This window comes from Daphnia pulex, chromosome 7 (genome assembly GCF_021134715.1).
Source record: "Daphnia pulex isolate KAP4 chromosome 7, ASM2113471v1".
NCBI lineage: Eukaryota > Metazoa > Arthropoda > Branchiopoda > Diplostraca > Daphniidae > Daphnia > Daphnia pulex.
In genome coordinates, this window is record NC_060023.1 from 9,703,068 (window position 1) to 9,717,272 (window position 14,205).

General features: G+C 38.5%; 6 protein-coding genes across 20 annotated transcripts; 5 read left to right on the forward strand and 1 right to left on the reverse strand.

The window, feature by feature from the left end:
* The first annotated feature begins 134 nt into the window (after positions 1-134).
* On the forward strand, positions 135-2,660 carry LOC124198137 (non-homologous end-joining factor 1-like). Of its 9 annotated transcripts, none has more exons than XR_006876490.1 (8): positions 163-493; positions 1,011-1,178; positions 1,232-1,429; positions 1,504-1,642; positions 1,705-1,973; positions 2,036-2,171; positions 2,237-2,472; positions 2,533-2,660. XR_006876490.1 is itself a non-coding variant. In XM_046593829.1 (7 exons), the coding sequence occupies exons 2-6, from the start codon at positions 1,029-1,031 to the stop codon at positions 2,141-2,143; spliced, it is 864 nt and encodes a 287-aa protein (XP_046449785.1). In that variant the 5' UTR covers positions 163-493; positions 1,011-1,028; the 3' UTR covers positions 2,144-2,171; positions 2,520-2,660. The 9 variants fall into 9 exon arrangements, 2 of the variants coding, with proteins under 2 accessions (XP_046449785.1, XP_046449784.1); XR_006876491.1 differs by having other exon boundaries at positions 2,443-2,472; XR_006876487.1 differs by having other exon boundaries at positions 1,705-2,171.
* On the reverse strand, positions 2,465-3,634 carry LOC124198142 (pro-resilin-like). Of its 2 annotated transcripts, none has more exons than XM_046593837.1 (3): positions 3,548-3,634; positions 3,013-3,126; positions 2,465-2,932 (listed from the first exon to the last, which is right to left on the reverse strand). In XM_046593837.1, exons 1-3 carry the CDS (start codon positions 3,551-3,553, stop codon positions 2,672-2,674), a joined length of 381 nt encoding a protein of 126 aa, XP_046449793.1. In that variant the 5' UTR covers positions 3,554-3,634; the 3' UTR covers positions 2,465-2,671. The 2 variants fall into 2 exon arrangements, with proteins under 2 accessions (XP_046449793.1, XP_046449791.1); XM_046593835.1 differs by lacking the exon at positions 3,548-3,634 and adding an exon at positions 3,318-3,358.
* LOC124198139 (apolipoprotein D-like) lies at positions 2,721-5,522 on the forward strand. 3 transcript variants are annotated; one of them, XM_046593832.1, is made up of 7 exons: positions 2,721-2,820; positions 4,473-4,567; positions 4,634-4,773; positions 4,846-4,928; positions 5,005-5,109; positions 5,173-5,302; positions 5,367-5,522. In XM_046593832.1, the coding sequence occupies exons 2-7, from the start codon at positions 4,481-4,483 to the stop codon at positions 5,419-5,421; spliced, it is 600 nt and encodes a 199-aa protein (XP_046449788.1). In that variant the 5' UTR covers positions 2,721-2,820; positions 4,473-4,480; the 3' UTR covers positions 5,422-5,522. The 3 variants fall into 3 exon arrangements, with proteins under 3 accessions (XP_046449788.1, XP_046449789.1, XP_046449787.1); XM_046593833.1 differs by lacking the exon at positions 2,721-2,820 and adding an exon at positions 3,814-3,948; XM_046593831.1 differs by lacking the exon at positions 2,721-2,820 and having other exon boundaries at positions 4,313-4,567.
* A 137-nt stretch (positions 5,523-5,659) lies between these two features.
* Positions 5,660-6,856, forward strand: LOC124198141 (apolipoprotein D-like). The gene is made up of 6 exons (XM_046593834.1): positions 5,660-5,887; positions 5,965-6,110; positions 6,192-6,274; positions 6,349-6,444; positions 6,510-6,636; positions 6,700-6,856. The coding sequence occupies exons 1-6, from the start codon at positions 5,768-5,770 to the stop codon at positions 6,710-6,712; spliced, it is 585 nt and encodes a 194-aa protein (XP_046449790.1). The 5' UTR covers positions 5,660-5,767; the 3' UTR covers positions 6,713-6,856.
* A 21-nt stretch (positions 6,857-6,877) lies between these two features.
* Positions 6,878-10,718, forward strand: LOC124198128 (chorion peroxidase-like). Of its 3 annotated transcripts, none has more exons than XM_046593813.1 (16): positions 6,878-6,989; positions 7,055-7,358; positions 7,465-7,495; positions 7,579-7,822; positions 7,904-8,118; positions 8,193-8,366; positions 8,434-8,639; positions 8,704-8,881; positions 8,939-9,136; positions 9,201-9,348; positions 9,412-9,594; positions 9,686-9,860; positions 9,936-10,134; positions 10,207-10,233; positions 10,301-10,382; positions 10,467-10,718. In XM_046593813.1, the coding sequence occupies exons 2-16, from the start codon at positions 7,323-7,325 to the stop codon at positions 10,546-10,548; spliced, it is 2,178 nt and encodes a 725-aa protein (XP_046449769.1). In that variant the 5' UTR covers positions 6,878-6,989; positions 7,055-7,322; the 3' UTR covers positions 10,549-10,718. The 3 variants fall into 3 exon arrangements, with proteins under 3 accessions (XP_046449769.1, XP_046449770.1, XP_046449768.1); XM_046593814.1 differs by lacking the exon at positions 6,878-6,989 and having other exon boundaries at positions 6,999-7,272; positions 7,354-7,358; XM_046593812.1 differs by lacking the exon at positions 6,878-6,989 and having other exon boundaries at positions 6,999-7,358.
* A 617-nt stretch (positions 10,719-11,335) lies between these two features.
* LOC124198131 (alpha-1,6-mannosyl-glycoprotein 2-beta-N-acetylglucosaminyltransferase-like) lies at positions 11,336-13,991 on the forward strand. Of its 2 annotated transcripts, none has more exons than XM_046593819.1 (8): positions 11,336-11,799; positions 12,140-12,260; positions 12,323-12,406; positions 12,498-12,739; positions 12,805-12,950; positions 13,027-13,202; positions 13,269-13,525; positions 13,590-13,991. In XM_046593819.1, the coding sequence occupies exons 1-8, from the start codon at positions 11,669-11,671 to the stop codon at positions 13,810-13,812; spliced, it is 1,380 nt and encodes a 459-aa protein (XP_046449775.1). In that variant the 5' UTR covers positions 11,336-11,668; the 3' UTR covers positions 13,813-13,991. The 2 variants fall into 2 exon arrangements, with proteins under 2 accessions (XP_046449775.1, XP_046449776.1); XM_046593820.1 differs by having other exon boundaries at positions 11,354-11,799; positions 12,182-12,260.
* The last annotated feature ends 214 nt before the right edge of the window (positions 13,992-14,205 follow it).

The window sequence follows — 14,205 nt, forward strand, 5'->3', positions numbered from 1 at the left end:
CATTGATCTCTTTTCTTCTGGCGAATAAAAGCATAAAACAAAAAAAAAATTTTTGAAATTTTTTTGTATCAGAAAAAATCACGTGGCTTTGGCAACCTCGATAAACAATCAACAAAAGTTCTTTTGAGATTTTAGTTTTCAGTCGTCTGCTTCAAAGTAAGTTTCAAATTGCTCATCTTGTTGATCGAATAAGACTAGATTGTTTGTTTAATAACGCTATTCAGAAATAGGGGCAAGTTATTATCCTCTTTCTTAATCTATAATAATAATGTTTAACCTAGCTGTCACAAGAAATGTTCAAATAAATCTTGGAAATACCCTGCATGATAACCTGCCTGAAGATCAACAAATTTCGACATTAGTTTCTCTTACATGTGCCTTAAAAATATAACTGTGTAGGCGATTTTAAATAATTGGGAAGGAGTGATGATGATTCAAAAACCACAAACTAGGCAGAAAATCTGGTGCATTTATTGAAAACAAAGTAGAGAAGGTATATCTTTTACCGAAAGGATATTATCAGTATCAAGTGATGAAAGAAAAGGCGGGTTGTATGTTATTATACTTTCCCCTTTCCTACCAATAACAATGCAATTCTTCATATTATTTTGTAGCCTACATCTTGGGTAATGCTTAATAATGTAGACAAATATTTATTGCCAGCAGTCTTTTTGCTAAAAAGTATGAATTTAGAACTATATAATACAGTAGAGATTCCCTTTTCATTTTTAGTGGGTTTTAAAAGTTATGAAAGTCTTATTGCCTCCAATACAATCCAGGCTCAAATTGAGCATATTATGCTCTATTCAAACCCCAAAAGTCAAAACTATTCACATTTTAGAAGAAGCTGTTTTGGTCGTAAAAGTGTAGCTGCACTGCAAGCAGAAATTCTGTGCAGATGCTTTTAATTGAAAGTGTTAAAAAAAACTATCATGCAGCCCATTAACAATTTTGTTTAAATTATCATAGCGGGCAGTGAATCTCAACTAACAACGAGCTTCATTTTCAAGTTTCAGTTTGTCACTCCAATGGACGCGCTTGGATGGTTCGTAATTGGCTCAGAAGGATATGCAGTAAGAGCCGAGTCAGACGACGAGAATTTTGTCATTTACCTCACTGATATGACTTCAATTTGGTGTGAACGACAAACAGCTACTGAGATTATGAAACGGTGTCAGGTTTGTTTTCCAAGTACCAGATTTTTTCTTCTTTAATGTCTTTCTTATTTTAGGAATTAAACCCTTTAATCGAGTCGACAGTAAAACATCTGATCCAACAACTTCGCACATTGCTAAATAGCTATTCGGAGAGTAATAGTCTAACGATAGTTTCAGTTGATCAAAACATCACATTGAAACTAGAATCTCACTTGGACGGTAATCTACCCTTTTCTTGGGAATTTCATTTGACTTTGGAAACCGCTGATCAGGTATATAGCACAAGAAATGAGATAACTTAAAACCAACCTAGTACCTACACATAACGCATATTCCATTCTGGTAGTTTCAATCTTTTATAATTCGTCCATTGTTGGCAATGCTAAGAGAAGCAGCTTGCGTCGAAGAAGAGCTTTGCAACATCATCCGAAGCAAAGATAAGCAAATTGACGACTACAAAGCTTCAGGTGCAACCGTATCCCGCCGTGAGTTACAAACGTTTATTTTTTCATCGTGGCGAAGCGCTCACTATTTCTGTTGTTATAAGGTCACTTGGAAACCAAAGAATTCAATGCGGAAACATTCTTCGCTTCACGTATAACGCGCACTATTGAAGAGAGCGCCAAAGAAAAAATTACATCTCTGTTCTGTAGAGTTGTTGATAGATTAAAACAGTTGTATTCGGTTGCTGTCGAAAGGATTTATTTCCAAAGTTCAATAGCACGTCGCTCAGCTTTAACTGTTCCAGACGTATCTGCCGAATTGACAGAAGAGATTCCGAACAGAGGACAAACTTCAACACAATCACCAGCCAAAGTTAAAAGCCAAATTAAAACCATTAAAATCATCATGATTCCAACACATTATTTTTGTTCCAGGAGAGTGAAGAGAGCCGATCAGAAGCCATTAAAAAGCGATTACGTGAAGAAGAACAGAAAGAGATGGCCAAAAGAGCTAAAAAGGCGTGTTTAGCAAAAATATTGTAAAATCCCTGCATCGTACTCTTTGACACAGGTTTGTAAATTTTTTTAAGTTAGAAACTTGATAAACTCAAACAAGGTGATTAATTTAAGTTGAAGTCGTTAAAGTCAAAAGATTAGCCTTCATGCTATAAGATTGAATGAAGATGAGGTCCGTAGAGTGGCGAGTGCACATCTCGAGTTGAATTTAATCGAGTCCCAATGTTTCCATTACATTATCTTACTGATTTTTGTTCCAAAATGGACATGCATACGTGTCTTAATATCTTTGCTTGTACGTTTTGGATGTAACTTCAAATTTCAAGATTAAATAATAAGCACACGATGTCAGAAAGGTATAATGTATTGCTCTGATTGAATATGGTTTACCTTATTACTACAGATTTGGTTAACAGAAATAGCAGATCTAATCTAGCAATGCGCATCTAACAAGAGATGTACGCTCAAGATTTTCTTGGAGTGGCGGAGTACTAAAGCGGTAATATAAGCATAAAAAGCATCTAATAAATATGTCTCGAACAAACTTGTCTGTGTTTAATATTGATAAGTTTGTTTATGTGATTTGTAGTAGTAGGGCGATTTGTAATCGTTGTAGTACTGGATTTCTCCTTCGTACGTGACTTCGGCGACATAACCAGAGTAACCATCGACGTAGTAATTCACGTGCTGTCGACGACCGTCAGGTAAGTCGACATAGTAACTTCCTTTGGTGAAATCTCCTTTGCGGCTTTCCTCATGTCCGAAGTTTGCGTAATGGTCCACGGCGTCATATTTGAAGTTGTAGTTCGCAGGAGCCTGGGGATCCGTAATAAAACAATTTTATTAATTCCATTCAATTCTGAGAAACTACAGAAGAAACAGTTGTGTAGACTTACATGGTGATATTCTTTTTCCTTATATTCGGGATAGCTGGGGGTATTGTAATCGTGATAGGAAGGAACGGGGGTGGCGACGACGAAGACGACCAGCGAAAATGCAATTAGTGCGACCTTGTTTAAAAAAAAAAAAAACAAAAAAACAATAGAGGAAGTCAGCCAAATATTGAATAAAAACTGAATACTATTCCTGGAAAGGTTTTTAATCCCTATCTAAGTATCTAGGTAGTAAAGGAGAAATGGGAAAACCATTTTTCAATGTTTCGAACTCAGCCTTTTCCAGTTTCTATCTTTTGTTACCTTACCTCTTTCTGAATCAACGTCAAGTTTGTAAACCGCCTCATTGCTTCAGTTTTACATTTGGTTGCGTGAAGTGTGATCGTTTATGGCACGTTTTGAGTGCTTTAATGAGTTGCCGTTTACTGTACAATTTGTTACTTAGGCTGAGATAATTCGTTTTCAAGAAATTGAACCTTCTTCATCCCCTTAAACTGAATTAAAGGTAACTGACTATAACTGTTAATTTTTATCCTACCTGCATGTTGAGAGATGAAATGCGTGTTGTTCGATAGAAGACTGGATACTTTTCTCTAGTGAATCACCCTGTTTTTATAGCAAAAGCTGATGAGTGTATTGCAATCCCGGTATTTTTAGAAGAGGGCGAAGTCACCATCATAATGAGAAAATATATGTTCTAATGTGACACATTACTTGCAAGTTGTAACATATCGATTTTGTCTTTTTTTAGAACTGCAATGTCCCAAAGGGAATTCGCGTTAGCAGATGACTTCCCCTTGGCGTCTAATCTTAGGAATCAGAAAGTATAATTGCATTTCTAAATGTCAAAATATATACGTGTACTTGCGGACCCGCCCAATTTGGCATATTAATAGAGCTTTCTCCCAAGAGTTTGTATGGATTAATCAGCTGGAACAGGTAATTTAGTTCATGACTATTAGTAATTTTAAGGATTCGTCTAAGGCGAATGTAAAAGAAGAATGTTGCTAGCTATTTCGTTAGCGAAAATGTATTGATTGTAGCGATATGTCTCGGTTGTCACAGATCCGCCCCAGCTTTGCTATTAGCTAACGGTAGTCTTCTGTCGTGACATTTGTTAACAGTTTCAAAGACTGTTTACTTGTGAGAGTTTGTACGCGACAATCAGAATGGCCATTCCCTAGGGAATGTCAGCAAGAGAATGTCAATATTTGTATGTAAGCTCATAATATAATTGAAGCGCTTCTTTTTTTTAAAAAAATTTTCAACTGAAACAATAAATCAGTTGATGACCACGTCTGGTCTAACGGTATATACAAGTTTGTCCACCTAAACTTGTTTTACGTGATTTGCACACATTATGTATGCAGCTTGATTTACGTTAAGGAAAGGCGAACTCGCATTCAGTCTTTAGGAGTCGGTCAAGATCGTCCTCAAAATGCATTCCTCTATTATTTTAACAGTGCTATTAATGTTGATTGGTGTCATCAACTGTCAAACGTTAAATTTTGGACGATGCCCTGCCCTCGATGTCAAGCAGGATTTCGATTTGGCTAAGGTAAATCCATTAATTTTATTTGTGTAGGCCTACAATGCGTTATTATGTGTGTTGACTCTTTTGTAGTACGCTGGAAAATGGTACGAGTACAGCAAAAATCGAAGATACTGGATCATCATGGATTCCGGATTGAAATGCGCATCCGAGACCTACACTTTGGAAGGTGACGACACACTTCTCATGCATAACGAAGGCCAGCGAATCATGTAAGTTTAGATTAGTGTACGTTAGTGATAGTATTATTCCTTAAGTGTAAGTACTTCGAAAAATCTATTCAGAAACAATCGGCCCGTGTCTGTCAAAGCTGTCGGAAAACATGTGGCTCCCGGAAAACTGTTATTCAGCTTCAATAGTGTTACACGTATGTTTTAGCTTCAAGTTTTGAATAATTGTAATCAAAATTAGTTCATGAATATTTGAACGAATGTCTTATTAAGTGCATGGCACTGCGGCGGAGGACGTTCCGTACTGGATCCTCGACACGGACTACACAAATTACTCGGTTGTTTGGAGCTGCTCTGAAAATGCCGGTGTTAATGCTCGTAAGTTTGAAAATTACTTTCATGTCAGTTGCTCTATAAACGTCAGTTCATTTTACAATGCAGAGGTCACATGGATTCTTACGCGTGAAATTAAACCTGATCCGTCTGTTGTGAGAACGGCCATGGAGGTGCTCAGCCGCAACGGACTAGGTCGTACGTCTATGGTTACAACCAACCACCGAAGCAATTGCAGGTAAAGATCCTATTCTGCGAACCTTTAAAAGTTGTAAGAAATAAAGTTTGAACATTGTTTTCAGGCCCAACTACAGATATTTTGGTTATCCTTCTGGTTTCCCCATTTCCCCATTTTGATTGTGCTTAAGTGACGTCGCCAAAACATTTATTTAAGTAGCACATAGCATCTCTTTTGTTTCTTGTGCTTTTAAGCTAATATACTGCACACGTATCATTAATTCTAAACATCTTTTACGATTATAGTAATTTAGGAAAGAAGACGCTTAATACTTTTTACGTGACGACAGGTATAATGGTTGAGCTCTCGGCTATTTCTAACGGTATTTTAGTGGAAGAGGCGGACAGTGTGTAAAGTGCTGACCGGGTGATTTTGGAATGTGTTACTCGACCTACTCCAAAGATATAACATGTCTGGCATTCCAACATCCCGCTTTAGTCGAGCTTGTCTTCGATACCTTATAAAATGCGTGCCTCAACCACTCTTGCAATGTTTCTTATGGCGATCGAGCTGATCAATTGCCAAACGCTGAATATGGGCCGATGTCCTACAGTAGAAGTGAAAAAGGATTTCGATTTGGCCAAGGTAAGTTAAAATCGAAGCTCTTGTTCAATTTATAAATTGTTAAACCATTTTCTGTTGGTGTGATGTGTTACCCACAGTACGCTGGAACTTGGTACGAAAATACTAAAAACAGAAGATATTGGTTCATCATGGATTCTGGGCTTAAATGCGCTTCGGAAACTTACACCTTGGAAGGCAACGACACCATTACTGTGCACAACAAAGGCCAGCGTATCCTCCCAATGTAAGATTTTCTTATCTTTATTTTGAGGCTTTGTTACAAGAACAGTGAATTGTTTATTCATGATTTCAATTGTTCTTCTAGAGCCAGCCGATTTGTGTCTGTGAAAGGTGTCGGAAAACTACTAAGTCCAGGAAAATTCGCGTTTACTTATGAAGACTCCCCGTGTAAGTGTCCAAGATGATCTTAATTTTAAAATGATGAATTGTTATCAGATGTGAAAATACTTACCGGAATTTAGTCTCCCCACAGGACGTACCTTACTGGGTACTCGACACCGACTATACGAATTATGCGGTCGTTTGGAGTTGTTCTGTTAGAGCAAGGGTTAATGCCCGTAAGCCATAGTTTCTAATAGAAAATGTCTCCATAACGCCATGATTTGTTTGTTTTGTAACGCAGAGATTACCTGGATTTTAACGCGTGAAATTAAACCCGACCCGTCCGTCTTGCGAACGGCAATGGACGTCCTTAGCCGCAACGGCCTAGGTCGTACGTCGATGATCCCGACTAGCCACTCGAGCTGCAGGTACGTTTGCGTCAAATGTGTAAAGTCAACAGAAATGTGATTGATTTTTGTAACAAATTGCAGAGAAGCGCCCTGATAGTTTTTATCGACATTCTAAAATGATCTTATTTACCATCGCTTTCATTCCTATTCGTACACACAATTTAATTATAGCTTAACACAAATATCGATGTTATGTTTTAAATCTATTTATTCAAATAAAATTCCTAATAATATCCTATTTCAACCTTAGAGGCCCCAACATTACAGAAATCTTTTATCGTAAATCCAGTACAATCTAGATCCGCCCGTGGTTCTATAAAGTGACAGCAATTGTGTGAGACTGTTATTGTAACACACCAGCTGCAGCGCAAGTGCAAACAAACAGGAGAAAAGGGTTGCTTTAGAACATAATAATTGTGTTAATGTGTTTCCGCAGAATCCTATTAATGCCTCACAATGTGAACACACGAACATCTGGCCAAGAATGTGGACAAACCTTTTTTGAACCAATGTATGCAGCCTGTCATAGCCCGGACATCGCTGTGCGCAAGCAACACTACCTACGTAAAGTGCTTACGTGCGTTTACGCGTAAATGTGATTACGTTTACTCAGATGGAAATGTGGGAAAGCGGATGTAGAGGAGTTACAAAATGGTATAAATATCCTTGGTGGACATTGGACAACTTACTTTATTGAACTAAAAATGTTGCCCTGGATCGCTTTCTTCATTTTAGCTTTGGTAAGTTCTGTATTCTACTATCTTAGGCTTGTCTAATATTTGTTTTAAATTCAAAATTTCGCTAAAATTGTTTTGTTGTCTATAATAATGTTTTCCAATCCTAAAGGGAACCGCCGGAGCCGTTGAAAATTTCGTCGGTAAGTTATTGTCAATTATGCGCTTTGATCAATTTCATTTTAAGATGTGAAAAAGCGTACTTATGGAGTTTATTTTATTGTAGAAAATGTGGTTCCATCGGTTCGAAAATTGTCTGAAGATGAAATGAGGATGAGTCGAGAGGCTGGTTACAGCTATGTCGATCGATTGACCCAACTGGAAGAGGACCTTTTCGCACAGGGACAATACGTCAAGGAAGACTCACCCTTTTACCGCATGTCACAGTTCAAGAGACCCAACCCAGAAGCCCAGGAACTCTCACGCAAATCCCTCCTTATGTTGGAAGCTACTCGATACCTTAGAGCTCAGTGAGTAACGTTCAAATTCGTTCAATTTGAGAAATCGTTGATTTGCATCTGTATTTTTGAATCACTTTTTCCAATCAACAGAATGAGCTTGACGAACGAAGAAGGTGGCACTGGTCTTCTTCAAGCCACATCCAGATTCACCGTTATTAATGATACCTGCCTAACTGCTACAACGTGCCCCAGCAGTCCATCCAAGTATCGAACAGCGGATGGTTCCTGCAACAGCTTGTCGATCACAAATCTTGGCAAGGCTAACACCGACTACCGCCGCTTGACTACACCAGCCTACGCCGATGGTATACTGTATATTTTCGCTCATTAAAAATAAAAATACAAGTTCACGCTTTCAAGATGAATTGATTGAATTAAGGTATCGAATCTCCACGTGTGGCCAGCGATGGTTCAGCATTGCCTAGTGCCCGTCTTGTCAGTGTCAGAGTCCTTGGAGGAGCCGAAAAACCAACCAATGCCACAGCCCTAGCCCTGATGCAGTTTGGACAACTGATTAATCACGATTTTCAATCGTCAACTACTTTCACCTTCTGTATGGAATTGGACATTTGAATTGTTAATTTGTTAAAAATCGTTTAACACCTACAATTTCTCTATAGCAAACGGGACGGACATTAGTTGCTGTACGTCTGCTGGTGGTTCTTTAGACGCTTCGCAGCTACATTCGGCCTGTCTACCCATTTCCGTCGCAATCAATGACAAATTCTTTAATCCCAAAAACGCAACAACCAAAATTACTTGCATGAACTTTGTCCGATCAATTGCTGGGCCCCGATTGGACTGCAGTCTTGGATACGCTGACCAGGTGACTGATAACTTTCATATCGGTTATAAATGTTGTGTTGTACTAACTAATGTTTAAACACAAGCTCAATCAAAACACGCACTGGTTGGATGGATCTACGGTTTACGGGTCGAATAGTGCCACTTTGGCCACGCTTCGTCAATACACCGGTGGTCTTCTAAAGGTAACAAGAGATGCAACCAACAATCGTGATTTGCTTCCCATCACTTCCACCTGTACGACTGGTGCTTGCTTCTACGCTGGTAAATATTATTTGTCTACATTTCTACATTCGTTTCACATTTTGTTTGTCTGACTAGGGGATTCAAGAGCTACTGAACAGCCACAGTTAACTGTTATGCACACTCTTTGGCATCGCGAACATAACCGGGTCGCCAAGGCTTTATCTGCTCTTAATCCTACCTGGAGCGACGAAACCATCTTTCAAGAAGCCAGACGAATTGTGGTTGCTGAAATGCAGCACATTGCCTACGATGAATTTATTCCCGCTTTATTGAGTACGTTTTACCATGTATATACGTATAAAAATGTAACAAATTAACGATCCGTGCTCTTAACAAGGTCCGGGAATCATTGCCAAGTATAACCTTGCTCCTTTGGCATCCGGCTTCTTTACCAACTACACTGGTTTGACGAATGGCCCAATCAGTAACGAATTCGCCACAGCAGGATTTCGCGTCGGACATTCTCTCGTTCAAGGAACCGTGAAGTAAATCTATATTGATTTTAAGAAATGAAAGCAATATTTTAAGTCTTTATTCAAAAAATAAAGGTTGTACTCGGAAGACGGCACATTGCTTACCTCTTCGTATACAATGAGTGACACGTTCAATGACCCGTCAAGAATCGTCAACGATAAAACTTACTTCGATGCAGTTATTCGCGGACTCCTCACGCAACTGTCGGCGTCAGCTGATCACACAATCGACGACTCCCTGTGGAACAAACTTTTCCGGTACGATCAATAATTCAAAGATTGGAATAGTTTCCTTTTCTCCACCTATGATTCCTTCTGACGCTGTGAAACCTTATTTTTAAAAATGTAGAGCGGCCAACGCTACTTGGGGTTTCGATGTAGCTGCCTTAAATATTCAACGTGGCCGTGATCACGGTCTTCCCAGTTACAACACATATCGTCAACTTTGTGGTTTCAACAAAGCCACTAGTTTCGATGCTTTGACGAACGTCATTTCTTCATCTGACCCAATTATAAAATCTGATGTGAATTTGAAACTTAGCGAGTTATTCTCTTACCTTCTTTTACTGATGGATTTTAATTTCTTATCTATACTGTAGCTGTCTACGATTATGGGGCAGGTGTATGGCTCAGTTGACGATATTGACGTATTTGTGGGAGGACTAGCTGAAGTCCCGTTTCCGGGTGCTATCGCTGGCCCAACTATGAGCTGTCTGATTGCTGAACAATTTAACAAGTTAAAGTTTAGCGATCGCTATTTCTACGAGCTGGGAGGTCAGCCGCATTCATTTACTGCAGGTTTGAACAATTTTTAAATTTGTTACGCTATTTTTTATTAATTGATCTTGTTTATTTCCAATTCTCTTACAGCTCAATTGGCCGAAATTAAGAAAGCCAGTAAGTTCTAATCTGTTATTTCATGTTATGCGATCAAATTTATGCAAAGATAATTTTCGTAATTAAGGTTTGGCACGCATCTTCTGTGACAATAGTGATGGAACAGTATTGAGCGTCCAGCCCAATGCTTTCGCGGTTGCTTCTGCAACGTAAGTATATAGATCGTCTAGATGTAGTTCGTTGACGTTAGACTTATTGATTTTTATTGATTAAAATTTCTGTTGATTGCACAGGAATCCTAGAGTTCTGTGCACCAATACTGCCAGTATCCCTGCACTGGATTTGTCTCTGTGGAAAAACGAAGTACTGTTCTAAAAAATCGCAGCAATTCTGTTTATCTTGTTACCTAATAAGATCCCCCAATTTTAGTATTCTATCTACATGGTATTTGGTATAATCTATATAATCTACACATCATTTGGTAATCTAGGTATCTTGGAATAATAGTTTAGCAAAAACTGAAATTACACGCAATATGTAATTGATTTTATTGCGCAATTTTTAAAGTTAATTTTGGTTATTGAAAATTTATAACTCTCATCTGCATCAAACCTTGTCCGGATCTGGGCTTTTGGGCGGGACAAGGTTGATAGTATAGATACTCCCAGCGATTCTTACTTCAGCTGAATTTAGAATATCGCACAATACCTCTTCAAATGTGATTTAATCACTTCCAACTGAAAACGGATGCGGTGTACAACGCATGCGGCAATCGTTTTCTTAATCTGTCGATGTCTGAAATACTAGTGATTCCGTGCATGAGCGCCAGTACCCTGTTCTGTACGGATATGTTTTGTGGTATTTTTCAAAAAAGTGAGATTACTTTTATTGCAATGTAGAGCAGACAACACAAATTGAAAATTTTCGCGCTTCAAAATAACTGCCAACTCCTGCCCACTTGATTGGTTGTTTTAAAATTCGTGTTTTTGCATGCAATTTCGTAGTGCGTACGAGATTGACGTGAAACTAAATTATTGTAAATTATATTCAGATTTACGCTTCAACAAGAAAAACGAAGGAAACGGTAAAAAACATGATTTAAAAATGCAACCGCTAGAGGCGCTCTACAATATAGTCCACCTTGTGCCGGTTGGCCTACTTTTTCATAGGTATTTGGTTCCACTTTCTTCCCCCCTCCGCCGTCAGTTTCGTGAAAAGTTCGACCCGCTTTGGGTCTCTCTTTTACTATGTGTTGTACTGGCTAGCTTTCTCCTTTTCCTTTCCGGAAAGTTGACATCCTATGCCATGGCTGCGAAACTTTCGTTTCTCTCAGAATGAAATCGTTGCTGAATTTCGCCAAATCTACTTTTTCAGCATTGATTTATCTTCTGTGTTTACTATCCTTCTCATTCTGTTTACACAGTTGACATTTTAAATTTTACTCGGGAGGCGTGAGAGACGGTGAAAGTCCTTTCACCTCCTACCCAGATCAAGAATGTTTCTCATCACCAGGCTTCGCAAGAGTTTCTTGATGAGAATATGCCTAACATTGGCGGTGGTCTCTCTCCTCTGGCTTCATGTTGGAGTTTTCATTTACCGTGGAGCTGAAATTGATTTTGAACATAGGTAAGCTAGATAACAAGTTTTTCAATTGATCTTTGTCTGGGAATCTTAGCTCCAACCTGGCTCCAAGTCTTCCTGTGGTTGTGGTACTTTTCCCATGTAGAACCATTCTTCACACAATAATTTAGGTCTAATATAGAAAGAACATTGATAGTTTAACATATCTTCCACACTAGAAAATATTGAATTCATACAGAGAGTTTGAAACTAGACAATAAAGCATTATTTGATAGTGTCACTTGATGTCTTCTGTCTGGGAAACTTTTGCCCTAATATTAACCCCTACACTGCTTTGGTTGTGGTTTCTGTGTTTGTCGAACTTGTGTTTGTTCAAATTATTTAGGTCTAATAGCAGCTCAGTTTTACTAAATCATCCAAACTTCAGTAATATAGAACTTGCCAAACCGACAAATCTGACGATCCCGGAATTAATGGAAAAAATTACCATAGAGAATAATGAACAGGTAACTTATTGAGTTAAATATTACATGTCGTTGTGTTCTAAAACATTTTACCCCATCTACAGAAAATATGGAATTCAAAACATGTTTCTTGGCCACCAGTTAATGAAACTGAATTTTGGCCTAAAGGAATTGTTATTACAATTCAGGTAAAATTCATCATCTCAAATGTCTCTAATATGTTTCTAATATGTATTGCCTATACTTAATTTGGGAACAATTTCGAAATTACTTTTACAGGTGCACAATCGAATATCTTACTTAAGGAAATTACTTCGAAGTCTATCTCAAGCCGCATGGATAGAGAGAGCCCTAATTATATTTTCACATAACATTTACAGTGAAGAATTGAATGATATTATCCAGTCCATTCCCTTTGCAGCTGTGATGCAAATCCATTTCCCTTATTCCACTCAACTATTTCCGTACTCGTTTCCGGGAGACTCTCCCTCCGATTGTCCGAGGGATATCAACAAAGAGCGGTAACAAAATTTGGAATTGTACTTCCAACAAAATAATTTGAATGCATAGACTATTTTTCGTTAAGAGCTATTGCAGTCGGTTGCAGCAACGCCCAAACTCCAGATTTATATGGCCATTACCGTGAAGCGCGCTACAGCCAAACGAAACATCACTGGTGGTGGAAAGTCAACTTCATATTCGGAAAAATTAGAGCTCTTCGCGATTACAATGGTATAAAGACAACAAGCAATATAAAAATGTATCTTGAATTAATAACATCGTGATCTTGTGCTTTGCACATTTTCAGGCCCAGTCGTTTTCATGGAAGAGGACCATTACGTCGCTGAAGATTTCTTACATATTCTGTGGCTCCAACAAAAACTACTTAATGGAGGATCTGATTGTAGCTTCTGTAATCAGGCTCACATCTTGTCACTGGGTTCCTACCCGAAATACTTTAATCATCGTGAAGCATCGAATATGGTCAGTTGATCTTTTCAGTTTGAATGTTATCTCCAATTTGATTATCACTGACTTGTTGTTTTTAAGGTTGACTTGTTGCCTTGGTCATCGAGCAAGCACAACATGGGAATGGCGTTCAATCGATCAGTGTGGATAAACTTTCAGCAATGCTCTGAGCTGTTTTGTTCTGTTGATGACTACAATTGGGACTGGAGCCTACTTCACGTTGCACAACAGTGTTTACCTAAGTTATTCGGCGATCCAACTAACTTAAAAATGAAATCAAAATTCATTTTGGGAGCGTTAGTCTTGAAGGCTCCTCGCGTTTTCCACATTGGAGAATGGTACTCTTTACATTATTGTTTTAATCTTGGCTGCTTTACTAAAAGGATTGTTTTGTTTTTCTAGTGGAGTTCATCATAGGAAAGCAAACTGTGGAACTGACACTTCGACGTTGCGAAAAGCCGAGACGTCACTGAGATCGGCGCGCAAGGCCCAAACACTTTTTCCATCTACTTTGAAAATTAAAAATATGTTGGGCACTAAAGGTATTCGGTTGAAGAAAGGAAATGGAGGTTGGGGAGATCCTCGTGATAGAGAGTTGTGCCTATCTCTAACCATCTTCGACTAGTTTCCACTTGTGAAATACTACCCTAGTACTAGTTAGGGTGAATTCAGGTCAGCTTTAGCTGTCATCCACCAGGTATAGATATAGAACAAATTAGTACGGGCAATAAGTACTTTCGACTTAACGGGTCGTTATTCCCGAACGAGTTTAGTTTTGTGGAGACCACATATTGTGATACGAAAGAGAACAGTCATGTCGACATGACATCCATTCAGTTGTAAAATTTGGTACCTCCGACGGTCCTAACCGAAATCTTTTGAACAAATTTCTTTGAAATTGCACAAGAAAAAGAAAACGATTTTTATTTCGTACGCACACATCCTAATGAGCTTACAGTCTGGTTATGTGCATCAACTACCAAAGTCTCACAAGGAATGTTTGTGCTATAATGGACGT

What these genes read in the sequence shown, in the direction of transcription:
- LOC124198139 (XM_046593831.1), top strand. Translation starts at nt 4,448, where the DNA reads ATGCATTCCTCTATTATTTTAACAGTGCTATTAATGTTGATTGGTGTC. An exon ending in AGGATTTCGATTTGGCTAAG is followed by an intron (nt 4,568 to 4,633) that starts GTAAATCCATTA and finishes ACTCTTTTGTAG; the next exon opens with TACGCTGGAAAATGGTACGA. An exon ending in CAGCTTCAATAGTGTTACAC is followed by an intron (nt 4,929 to 5,004) that starts GTATGTTTTAGC and finishes TGTCTTATTAAG; the next exon opens with TGCATGGCACTGCGGCGGAG.
- LOC124198137 (XM_046593828.1), top strand. Translation starts at nt 1,029, where the DNA reads ATGGACGCGCTTGGATGGTTCGTAATTGGCTCAGAAGGATATGCAGTA. An exon ending in AGATTATGAAACGGTGTCAG is followed by an intron (nt 1,179 to 1,231) that starts GTTTGTTTTCCA and finishes TTCTTATTTTAG; the next exon opens with GAATTAAACCCTTTAATCGA. An exon ending in CTTTGGAAACCGCTGATCAG is followed by an intron (nt 1,430 to 1,503) that starts GTATATAGCACA and finishes CCATTCTGGTAG; the next exon opens with TTTCAATCTTTTATAATTCG.
- LOC124198128 (XM_046593813.1), top strand. Translation starts at nt 7,323, where the DNA reads ATGTTGCCCTGGATCGCTTTCTTCATTTTAGCTTTG. An exon ending in TACACCAGCCTACGCCGATG is followed by an intron (nt 8,119 to 8,192) that starts GTATACTGTATA and finishes GATTGAATTAAG; the next exon opens with GTATCGAATCTCCACGTGTG. An exon ending in GTCAACTACTTTCACCTTCT is followed by an intron (nt 8,367 to 8,433) that starts GTATGGAATTGG and finishes ATTTCTCTATAG; the next exon opens with CAAACGGGACGGACATTAGT.
- LOC124198142 (XM_046593835.1), bottom strand. Translation starts at nt 3,356, where the DNA reads ATGAGGCGGTTTACAAACTTGACGTTGATTCAGAAAGAG. An exon ending in TGACGTTGATTCAGAAAGAG is followed by an intron (nt 3,127 to 3,317) that starts GTAAGGTAACAA and finishes TTTTTAAACAAG; the next exon opens with GTCGCACTAATTGCATTTTC. An exon ending in AGGAAAAAGAATATCACCAT is followed by an intron (nt 2,933 to 3,012) that starts GTAAGTCTACAC and finishes ACGGATCCCCAG; the next exon opens with GCTCCTGCGAACTACAACTT.
- LOC124198131 (XM_046593819.1), top strand. Translation starts at nt 11,669, where the DNA reads ATGTTTCTCATCACCAGGCTTCGCAAGAGTTTCTTGATGAGAATATGC. An exon ending in CCATAGAGAATAATGAACAG is followed by an intron (nt 12,261 to 12,322) that starts GTAACTTATTGA and finishes CCCCATCTACAG; the next exon opens with AAAATATGGAATTCAAAACA. An exon ending in AGGGATATCAACAAAGAGCG is followed by an intron (nt 12,740 to 12,804) that starts GTAACAAAATTT and finishes TTTTTCGTTAAG; the next exon opens with AGCTATTGCAGTCGGTTGCA.
- LOC124198141 (XM_046593834.1), top strand. Translation starts at nt 5,768, where the DNA reads ATGCGTGCCTCAACCACTCTTGCAATGTTTCTTATGGCGATCGAGCTG. An exon ending in AGGATTTCGATTTGGCCAAG is followed by an intron (nt 5,888 to 5,964) that starts GTAAGTTAAAAT and finishes TGTTACCCACAG; the next exon opens with TACGCTGGAACTTGGTACGA. An exon ending in GGCCAGCGTATCCTCCCAAT is followed by an intron (nt 6,111 to 6,191) that starts GTAAGATTTTCT and finishes TTGTTCTTCTAG; the next exon opens with AGCCAGCCGATTTGTGTCTG.